The 11,679-nt window shown below is 45.3% G+C and overlaps 1 protein-coding gene across 2 annotated transcripts in view; it reads left to right on the forward strand.

The window, feature by feature from the left end:
* The window catches only part of ARHGAP20 (Rho GTPase activating protein 20), a 62,495-nt gene extending 58,215 nt beyond the window's left edge, over positions 1 to 4,280 (forward strand). For both annotated transcript variants that reach the window (XM_035326803.1, XM_035326809.1), the window contains exon 15: positions 2,231 to 4,280. In XM_035326803.1, coding sequence (XP_035182694.1) covers positions 2,231 to 3,294 — 1,064 coding nt within the window. In that variant the 3' untranslated portion in view covers positions 3,295 to 4,280. The remainder of the gene's footprint in view (positions 1 to 2,230) is intronic.
* Positions 4,281 to 11,679: the final 7,399 nt, after the last annotated feature.

Consider the following 11,679-nt stretch of genomic DNA (forward strand, 5'->3'; position numbering starts at 1 on the left):
AAGGAAGGAAGGAAGGAAGGAAGGAAGGAAGGAAGGAAGGAAGGAAGAGAGGGAGGGAGGGAGGGAGGGAGGAAAGGAGGGAGGGAGGAAGGAATCTGGAGAAGGTTTCATCTCAAACATATAATTTGTGTCCCAGCATGTGTCTTCTCAGAATATCAGAAAGCCATTGATCAACAATGGTTATAATACAGTTGTCACATCATTGTATTAGTGCTGAAAGCATCATTTATTATCAAAAGAGAGATTCTCCAGATTTATAATAGGACAGGCAGATTTTGCTCCTAGCACAGAAAAGTCACGGAACTGGGGACTGAAAATGTCCAACAGAGTAGCTGACTGGTATGCAGCATGTTCCAGAATATCATTAATACTCTTTTCTCTAGCACTGTGATAAAATGGATCTTGACTGGAAGTTCAGGTCTATCCTTAATATATTTCTAAAGCTGCATTTCTACTTCTACTCTTAATGCATTTCTACTCCCTAAGAGTAGAAGAACGTGGAATCAGGCTGAACAGCCAGGTTGCATTCCAGTAGTGAATGGAGTACCACGGGGGTCAGTACTAGGTCCAGCCTGGTTTAACATCTTCATTAATGATCTGGACAGTGGGGTAGAGTGCACCCTTGGTAAATTTGTGGATGACGTGAAACTGAGGGGAGTGGCTGATTTACTAGAGGGCCTTGCTGCCATCCAGGGGGATCTTGTCAGGCTGTAGAGGTGGGCTTACAAGAACCTCGTGAAGTTCAAAAAGAAGTGCAGAGTCCGTCACCTGGGGAGGAACAAGCCCAGGAACCAGTATGTGCTGGGGGCCACCCGGCTGGAAAGCAGCTCTGCAGAAAAGGACTTGGGGGTCCTGCTGGACACCAAGCTGAACATGAGCAAGCAATGTGCCCTTGTTGCTAAGAAGGTTAATGGTATTCTTGGTTATGTCAAGAAGAATACCACCAGCAGGTCAAGGGAAGTGATCCTTCCGTTCTCAGCGCTGGTGGGGCCACACCTGCAGTGCTGGGTCCAGTTCTGGGCTCCCCAGTACCAGAGGGACCTGGAAACACTGGAGAGAGCCCAAGGGAGGGCCACCAGATGATGAAGGCACTGGAGCATCTCTGCTGTGAGCAGAGGCTGGGAGAGCTGGAGCTGCTCAGCCCAGAGAAGAGGAGGCTCAGAGGGATCTCATTCCTGTCCCTAAATCCCTGAAGGGAGGGTACAGAGAGGACAGAGCCAGGCTCTCCTCAGTGGTGCCCAGTGCCAGGACAGGAGGCCATGGGCACAGCCGGGCACCCAGGAGGCTCCCTCTGAGCACCAGGCAGCACTTCTGTGCTGGGCGGGTGACGGAGCCCTGGGACAGGCTGCCCAGAGAGGCTGTGGGGTCTCCTCCTTGGGGACCTCCAAAAGCCGCCTGGACGTGGTCCTGGGCAGCCTGCTCTGGGTGTCCCTGCTTGGGCAGAGGTTGGAGCAGATGGCCAGATGACCTCCGATGGTCCCTTCCAACCTCAGTCGTTGCGTGATTCTCTGATCTGCTGCTGACTTGCTGTGCTGGGACTGAGAGCTCAGACCCATGGTAGGTTGCGGTAGCTGAGCAAGTTTTCAGGCAGGCACTGAGGCCCGGTAACTGCCCGTGCGTGAGCTCTGCTGCAGAGTGAGATAAGTCCACTTAGCATAGCCCTGAGCAAAAGAGATTTAATGTAATGCCAATTACCGCATATATGGAGCAGGGTGCAGGTGTGCGCAGCTCAGTTGAAATGAGGTGACTGTTTAAACAGAGACTGGAACTTTTTTCATAGTGTTGCTGTTAAAAATGTAATTTCTGGAAGACTGTAGAAGCATGAAGTATGCCCTGTTTTCTTCATCTTTCTAGAAGAGGGAAAGAAAGGTTAAATGATGTTTTCACTGCTCACTAACAAAAAGAAACATTCAATAAATTGCTGATTTAATATTCTGTATATAAATTAATGTTCACAGCTGGATTATTTACTGCTGAAGTACTCAAAAAAAAAAAAAAACACACCATGAAGAAACTTCACCCCCATTATCCTATGTTTCTTGACTGAACTGCTACTTAGCACTCATTCAGTTTTTCCTTTCCAAATTTAGACAGTATTTATTTCTGAAATTACTGACAGTTCTGTTCATGCTCCTAAAAGTAAAAGATACTTGAAAAAAAAAAAAATGCAGCTGTCTGTCAGCAGGATGGTTTGGTCACTGCCATGCTAACGCTTGGTTTATCCTTGCAGATGTGGCTTCCCTCCATCTCAATGACTCATCCTACGACAGCCTGGAAAATGAGGCGAACGATGAGGCTGACTCCTCTTCCAGCGACTGGATTAAGAACCGAGATCAGGATAACAGGAGCAGGGAGTCCATCTTCACCCTGAGCGATGGCGATTCGGAGCAGACAGAAGTGGATGAAATCCAAAGTAAAACGAAATCGAAACAGTTGACAATTTCTGTTGATGTACACCGTAAGTTTTCCTCACAAGAAAACTCGGAGAAGGAGTCTCTCTGCTCCAGTGCGTTGGGCTTCTCTTCAGCAGCTACCTCAGGTGTCCTCAAAGCGTTGAGGAGACACAGGCGCTCCTCAGAGCCTGCAATCGGCCTCCTTGCCCCCAGCTTCACCCACAGTGGCAACAGCCATGAGAAGGCAGCGCGCAAAGCCAGCTGTGACGTTGTCCTGTCTCACGAAGATGAAGACTATCTCCGTCAGCTTCGGTCATTGCAGATGGAAGGGCAAAAGCTTATCAATCAGAGCTTGATTATAGGGATTAACATTGGTAAAAGTGACAACACAAACCAAAATGTTGAGAAGAAAGACTTGTCCCATTGTCTCCTGCCTCCAATGCCAGAGGGATTAAATATTTGCTCAGGATTTAGCTCTTCTAGCCTGTCTTCTCCTGGGACATCTCCATCTGTGTCGTCAATGAGCTCCCTGGACAGTGCTTTCTCTCAGTTTTCAGACCAATCTGTGTTTACCCCAACTGAAACCTCCTCCCCTTTTGATATCAGCACTTTTCAGTCAGTAAAGAAACACGAAGAGACTGCCGCTGACACGGCTGATGACTATTTGGTCACACCCACCAGGGTTCCACCATCTCCACAACCTACCGAGGCGCTGGCTGAGGGGGGCTTGGTGGAGCCCAACAGCAGGCCAGCACCCCTGAAACCTACTGAAGGAGTCGACGGCTATTTGATTAAGCCTGACATTCAGCCATTACCTCTGAAAGTCACAGGAAAAGAGAGACTTCATGATCCAAGATCAAAGAGGAGGTCTAGAAGAGCATTACAGCAATCCAAAGTTTGAAGAGACTGACCAAAGCTTTTTTGCGGAGGAATCTTAATGCTTAAAATAAACACCGTAAAGAAAATGCCTTTGGTGTTAATGTGTGTTCATTTTAAGTTTAATATCCAGGCTGTTCAAATTTAATTGAGCAGTCCCTGAATTCGTGGGTTTTCTTTTTCTAGGAAACTGTTAATGTTCCCACATAAAGCTTTGCAAGAATATTGTAAGAATAATAAAATTTGCTAAAAGCAAGCAAACTGAAACCTCCTGAAAATCTGATAAGGTCCCAGGAGCTAAGAGAAGGGACCTGTTCTGTGAGCCTGTCGAGGCAGCGGGGTTCCTGCTGGGACTCTCCCCTTGACCACTTGTGTGTTGAGCCTTGCGGATGTGGGTCCCGGTCCTTTGTGGTTTTGATGTAGCGTGCAAAGTCAGCGTAGAATCCATAACTGTGGTATTATACTACTGTTCTGAAACTGATAGGTATTACCTTCACTGTCCTCCAAGGAATAAGTGTATTGTTCTCTGTACGTTTCTGAGGTATGTTCAATAGGTGTAGTTATTTCTTTCACACTGCAAAAGAAAGAAAAAAAAATAAGCTCAAAAATATGTAAAGATAAATGCTGAAGCTTGTAACTAACACCTCCCAACTCTGTGTGTTTCATTTATTGTGCTTCGTTGGCTGTTCTGTTCATGTTTAAGTTGTGAATAGTTTAACATTGCTGTAAATGGCATTATATATTATTGCAAGCAGAACACGTAATTTTATTATGCAGCATCTAAAACATCATATAATATATTAAAAGTAATGCATTATCTAAATGCTTTGAGTTTGTATAATATATCCTGATAAATTTTGCTATTATATATGTTCTGAAAAAATGTGTATTTTTGTACTTGCAAGAACTGCTGCTAATTTTATGAGTTCTGTTTTGTTGTTACAGCACTGGTACTGATGTGTATGCATTCAATGCTATATATTAAATATTATTTGTTATGTCATAAATTCAGTTTATATTCTTTGTAATGTTTTTTAGGTGTTCTTTATAGTTCTGCAAGCTATCGCTGACACAAGAGTCCCAGTGATGCCACTGCAAATCTTGCCTGGGGAAGGATTGCAGCATTTTTCCTCCCCTTTGGGTGGCATCATTCATACTATATGTGTCATCCATGCTGTTAACTTGTAAATTTTGGTAATTTTCCAACAAGAATTCCTGCCCTTTTGCTTTTCATTTAGAGAGTGGGTAGTGTTTTCAGCTAAGGGGAGGATGATGTTAACAATATTGAGGGGCGGAGAGAGATTTTCAGGTAATAGATACTGGGGTGGGGAGCAAGTAAGAGAGGGGAGCAAGATTCATGCTTTAACATCAGATTAAAGAGAAGGCAAGAAGGAATAGCAGTGCTAAACTAAGCATCTGTGCATGTGTGCATGCATACAGTGCTTCTGAAATTGCATAAATTCATTAATTAGCTTTCCGTTTTCACCCCCCACTCCAGTTAATTCTGGCCAATGGTGGAGTTTCAGATCCTGTTCTGTTCAACCACACTCTGGTAAAGGTGCTTACGCTCCTAAATTGTTCACTATTTCTGAAAAAAATACAAACATTGTCCAGTGCTGTAAGCTATTTCCAAGTATTATCAGTGTAAAAAGATTTCTAGCTCTGTATCAGACAGAATGGATTATCTCCAGCAGATTCAGGGTGGGAGTTAACTTGAAAATACGGAATCAGAGACTTACTATTTTGGGCTCTAATCCTGCAAATGGTTATATCGGTGAACAGAAAGGCATCTGTAGAGACCTACATAACGCAATAAAATATCATGCGCTTGGTAGTATACCAGCATGTATAATTGTTTACAAGCTCTTTTTTTTTTTTTAAACTGGAAATTCTCTCTTTTGCATTTTTCATATTTAGCTATTTTAATAAAAATGGTGATATGCAGAATCTGATCCGTAATAGTCAGCTTCCAAAGGTAAAACCCTTTGTGTGTATCTTGAGACCTGTCATGTAATAGGTCTACATGTGCACCTCTTTTAAAAGAAAAAAATGATGCTATTTTGAAATAAAACAGCTACTCTGCACTTCTTTTCGAAATGGCAAAAAAGCATGTTGCCATGCTGCCAAGATTACATCAAGTAGCAAATGCTGATTCACTGCAACAATAATAAAGCCTTAGAAAAATCTCTAGTCTCTACAATATAAATGTTCTGTCCTACAAATGATATCTTCCAGCAAGTCGTTTATCTCTGCTAGTCTGAAGTAAAAGCATATCCAAGAGTGCCTCGATGTGAAACAAATTATGTGTCTGCTTTTGAGCTGTAGCTAAAGCTAGAGTGCTTTCAAATTTAAACATATGGTGAACAAGCTGGATGTGGACCCAGTACGATTTAAAATGCACTCCTGTCTTGAAAAGACATACACCCTGCTGCTGTGTGAGGCTTCTTCTGTGACAGTCACAGAAACGAGCGCTAATGGAGAAGATCACTGTCTGCAGAGCTTACTGAAGGAATTAAGTGCTGTTAAGATCTGAAATGGATTGTACTGAACCTTTCCAGAGTGTCAGATGCAGCCTTGAGGACTCCAATATGCAGTGGCTCTTGCTGGGGAGACATCAGTGGATCAGGGGTGTTCCTGCTGCTCCTTCCCCTGAGCACCCCAGAGGGCTGGGTCAGGATCTCAAGTCTGGGGGAATATTAAAATATTAAAAAGAAAATGTTGAGAATTTGAAAACTTTTTAAATGACACTGCTTATGTCCAATGCAAGTCTTAGGCTAAAGCTGGCCCCTCAGCCCTGAAGGGTGACACTGGTCCATGCCCAGGACCCTTCTCAGTCTCTGCAGGAGACTTCAAGTAGTCTTCCCAAGCCACCAGCCTCCAGCTAGCAGTTCAGGGGGGCTGCTTTGGAAGAGATCCCTGAGTTTTAGTGACAAGTGGTCAGAGAGACGTTTCCACAATGTTTTCCTTCCTGGAGCAGCAATGCCCCACAGAAAAATAAATCAATAAATACAAAGTAATTGACTTGGGGAAGAAACAGCAGCAGTGACTCCCCACTCACTGTTGTTAAGAACAAAATGAAGCAAACTGACAAATGGCCTCTCTCGCCTGGACTTTCTGTCCTAGAGGGGTTCTTGAGCTTGTAAATGATGAGCATTCTACCTGTTTTCACAAGTACTATCCACCTTGCCTTTCCGGTAGTTTCAGAGACTAATATAGCATAAATTTAGGGCAATTTGTTCTCGACCTCCATTGAAAAATTTTGACTTTGTTTTTAGCCCTAGTAAAGGACCCACGTGCCTGAATTTTCATGGTATTTTTTGGTAAGGTCTCTTTCAAATCTGTCTGTCAGTCTCATAAATGATATTGCTTCTTCCCTGCAAGATTTGTCTCTCAAGTATAGCCCAGTTTAGGAAGAGGGAAGATTCATCATCCGTTCTCTGCTTAAACCAGTTTATAGAGTTCAACCTGAATAGACTATAGGTCTCGGGGCTGAAGCGTGCCCTTTAAACTGAAGGTGTCCCTTTGTCCATGCCTCCGATCATCAGGTTCCTGTTAACAGCTGCTGGTCCAACTCCTTCCTTGTTCTGGAGATGTAATGTTGCTTCAGGATCTGGTGGTCTAAGATTCATTTCCAGCTTTGCTCCCATTCCACTCTGTGACATTTGGCTGACTTATTTGCCTCCTCCATTCTGTTTCTCTTTGCATGACTAGTCTTAGAATCAGAGAATCATCTAGGATGGAAAAGGCCTTCAAGAACATCAAGTACAACCATCAGCCCGACCTACAAAGTCCCATCACTAAACTGTGGCCCTTAGTGCTATGTTTGCACATCACTTTAACAACTCCAGGGATGGGAAATCCAGCACTGTCCTGGGCAGCCCGTTCCAATGCTTAACCACCCTCTCCATGAATACATTCTTCCTGATGTCCAGTCCAAACCTCCCCTCACCCTAAGCAGGACACGGCAGGTTAGTGCACAATGATGGCTGTTCCCATTGCTGTCCCCCAGACTCGGAGTCTGATAGAGCCAGACACACTCATGTTGATCCATGAAAACATAGGGGCACTGGTAATTCAGGCTGGAAGGGAACTCAGGAGGTCTCTGGCCCAACCTCCTGACAAGGGCTTGCAACTCCCCATAGCTCATGTCTGGAGCAAAGATAGCAATACCTCAGCAGTCCTCTGCTAGTCATCAGGATGGGAAATTGAGGAAAAGGTAGCTGGCTCAGACACCTAAATAAAACCTTCTGTAACAGACAATACTGCTGACTTTTTAAAGAATTTCAAAAATTTATAAAAAAAATAAGAAAAGCTGTAGTCTTACATACAATATTCAGGTTGTTTTTATATTAGGACTGGGCTTCTATGTTACATGTTTTCCCTCAGTATTTAACATCTCCCCATATCCTGGACCCAAAATACCAGAATAAAATAGGGAGATAACCTTGGTGACACCACAGGGCAACCTGATGTGCTCATGTGTTTGAGGAATCATCTAGAGGATGACCCAACCTCCCTCAGCAAGGGCCGATGTGGGAAGAGGGGCAGCGAGCGCCCACGCCAGGCCTCGTCTTTGGCATTTGTGCAGGGCCACGTCCCTGTGGGGGAGGCCTCCACTCCTGCCAAGTGCAGAAGGCGGTGGAGGAGGACGTCTGCTGGCTGAATCGAGCCCTAAGTAACACCTAAGGGCACCCAGGCAGCTTTCTGTCATTCACAGAAGCACTTGCATGATTTACATGCAAGTAAATCAATAGCTAACAATGTCTCTGTATGGAGGCTGCTGTGGAGACAAACTAATTGATCCGCCAGGGTCCAAAGGAGAATGCTTTTTGGTTAAAGGCGATGAACATTCCTGTTAAGGCATGGCTGCCACGATAAGGGACTAAAGGTTTGGGTCATCATTTATGTTTTATAAATATGTGAAACGCACTCTTTAGTGTTTATTTATTTATTTATTTATTTATTCTTAATAGTGGGTTTGCTCCAGGCCTTATTTTGTCGAGGTTTCTTAATGGCTTCACTGCAAAGGTCAGCAGTTCCTCGAGGACAAGTAGTCTGGTAGCTACTGCCAGCTGCATTAAGTTAAATATTTCAGAATTTAGCCATTCAGTGACCCTATGTAAGAGAGGTGTTTCCAATGCAGAAATTATTTCTCTGCACTTGATTCTCTTGTCACAAACTGTTTCCGTCAAACTGCTACAAATCCACTCTCAAAGGCAGCTGTAATTCTGGTATTACCTGTGAAGGAAGAAGGGAGGCTCCCTGCCTCCTCCTCCTCCTCCCTTTCCTCCTCCTCTTCCTCTTCCTCCTCCTTCAGAGGCCTGAGGGTCCAGGTGCCAGGGGCTGAGGCCAGCTCATGGGCAGACTGAGCAGCTAATGCCAGTTGCTGGAGAGACCCATTTTCCATACCATTTGCTACAGGGAGCCCCTCATGCGAACCCTTTGTCTCAGAATAGGCAACAGCAGCTTTGTAAAAGAAAGTGAGCTACTGAAAGTGTTTTACCCGAACAAACCAGCTTTGTCTGAAGGAACCCTGAAAGCACCAACAGGGTCTGTCCCCTCGCAGAGCTGGGGGAGCCAGCTTGGTGAGGTGGCAGGAACGTGGTTGGGTGCTTTATTGGCACAGCTGCTTATGAAATGCACATCTGACACCACCGCCGCTTTTCCAGAAACACCTTTGACTCAAGGAACCTAAGATGAGCAGGCAGCCAAAGAATTCCATGCCCCAAAGCCTCCTTTTCAAGCAGAACTTGGTCTCCATGGATCAGAGTAGTTGAGGCCAGGGGGAACTGAAGGATTTTGGTAAGTTTTCATTGCCCACAAGAAAATGGTCCATGTACGAGCATCCGAATGACGTTGTACTTCTCCATGTAGTGATAGAATAAGGAGCCTGCAAGGTGAACCTCAGCAACATGCCTGGGCTTTGGCTTGGCTTAAATGTGTAAATAGTCCCAGAGAAGTCCAATAAGGTTGTTTATGTACTTACATTTCTTGCTAGACTGGAGACCACATGCTTATTTTCTAAATAAATCAGAAACCATACCAGATACTCTTGTGTTGCTGGAAAAATTGCTCCCTATCAAGTTTCCATTTCCAATTTTAATTTCTGTTACAGACATCTATCTATTATTTTGAAAAGTAGGGCCTTTGAAAATATTTTTTCAATGTGGTAAGGACTAAAAAAAAAAGTACTCAGTACTTCTGCGTCCTGTCTAGATTTAAAAAATGAAGAATTTGTCCAATAAACTGTTTGGCAAAGCCAAAGTCTGAATTTTTTGCATTTTTTACCTTGGGATATAACTTTACAGTATAGTTGTCTGAGGTGTGTAAATTCAACAGCACAGTAATTAGTTTATTACGCAGAAACTGGAGGCTCTGACTTTGCCAGGAATTTTTACTGTGCAAATTCTTCACTTTTCTCACCTTCAAAAAGGCTGTAAAAGCCAGAAGTCTGCAAACAGGTCCCTGGGAACAAAATCCCACCCCGCCACGTGGTCGGGAGACCCACACGACGTGGGTGCACAACAGGTCTCCTTGTAAAATGAGCTGTTAGCCTGGGCCCATCACTCCAAAATATTTATAGCTTTAATACACTCTGCATATGAATTTACTTAGCTTTCTGTTAGGAATTCATAGACTCACATAGAGTGATGAATGCTCTCAAATCTGATTTTCTTCCATGGCTGGCAAAGAATCAGGCCCTGAAATATAGCAGAGCCGGCCAAAGCATGGGGTTTAATGCAACAACTCTGTGCAAGGAACTGAGCAAATAACTTCTGCCTCCGGCACAGCAGTGCCAGAGATGGGCAGTGCGTGCACAGGGCTGGAAGGTGCCCTGGGCAGGGCAGGTCCTCGCCCATGCTCCATGTGTCCATGAGGGGAGAAGAGGCTGAGACCGAACCATGGTGGGAGAGAGGAGGTCAGGCAGGAGGTGGTGCAAACCCACCTTTAGCCTAAGGTTAGCCTGGGAGGCTGCTATGGGTAATAGTACCCCCAAAATTATGTCTGGGAGATGGTGACCTCCAGTGATGGTCAACACTTAACTTCACAAGCCTGCTTCATGTGCAGTTTTAAAAAATAAAAAATAAACCTCCTCAACATATAAAGAAAACATCTCCCTTGTCTTGATTTCTAAGTATGAGGTGCATTCTCCCTTCTTTACTTAGTGTTGTCATGTACTTTTTTGTACCTGGGTGTCCATGCCATTTTGCTGCCCCTAGAAATCTTGGCTGACATTGTCCCTGCTGTGGACACCAATTACATGAAAACACCATTTCACATGGTGACTGAGTTTTTGTCTGCTGGTGTTTCACCCAGCTTGGCTTGTCTCATCCCAGCCCACAGGCAGTGTCCTGTCCTCCCTGACCCAGGATGGTTTTGCAGACTGTTGTATTTTGTTTCATCCACACACCGTGGCAGATGCACAGCTTCCAAATCCATCCACCAGGATGATGAAGGCACTGGAGCACCTCTCCTATGAGGAGAGGCTGGGAGAGCTGGGACTGCTCAGCCTGGAGAAGAGGAGGCTCAGGGGGATCTCATCCCTGTCCCGAAATCCCTGAAGGGAGGGTGCAGAGAGGCCGGAGCCAGGCTCTGCTCAGTGGCGCCCAGAGAGGCTGTGGAGTCTCCTCCTTGGGGATCTCCAAAAGCCGCCTGGACGTGGTCCTGGGCAGCCTGCTCTGGGTGTCCCTGCTTGGGCAGGGGTGGCATCAGATGGACCCAGGAGTTCCTTCCTACCTGAACCATTCTGTAATGTTGTAATTCTGTGACCCCCAGTGGCCCCATGCCTGCTGGCAGCTCCAGCTGAGGTCACAAGGAAGAGGAGACGTGGAGCTGGCTCCATAGTTCTCATACACGGGCCTGGCGCCTCTCTGCTCCTCAGGTCTGGGCTGTGAAACACCACAGATGACAGGGAGAGGACATTCTTTGTGAGCAGGTCAGAGATGTAAGGGGGACATTTTATACCCTGGGCAGTCACTGCTCATGTATATTTCCAGTATTAATGCAGCATTCCCCTCGGGAAGGTGCCTGCAATTCCAGTGTAGTCAGCAGGAAGAAGCCGATGCCCTACAGGGAGTCCACAGGGAGATCCTCTCTGCCTATATTTAGACACCTAAATTCAGCAGACACGCTCTCCCTGAATAGCTCCCCAGACACTTTCTTCTCTCCATGCGTGTATCGGCAATGCAGGCGCTGGCTACAGGAGGAATGATTCATTACTGTCCTAAAATCGTGAATAAAGAATGTGCCCAATCCATGGGAGAAACTTGATCCCACCTTTTGTTTTTTAGGCAGAAACAGTCTCATGGAGTGTGGATCATTTGTCTCCTACGGGACAGTGTCTATCACACCTGGACAGTGACAGTGATGTAAGCCACCACAGCAGTAAGCCTTCAGCCCTCAACACTCC

The sequence above is a fragment of the Oxyura jamaicensis genome, chromosome 1 (genome assembly GCF_011077185.1).
Source record: "Oxyura jamaicensis isolate SHBP4307 breed ruddy duck chromosome 1, BPBGC_Ojam_1.0, whole genome shotgun sequence".
Classification (NCBI taxonomy): Eukaryota; Metazoa; Chordata; class Aves; order Anseriformes; family Anatidae; genus Oxyura; species Oxyura jamaicensis.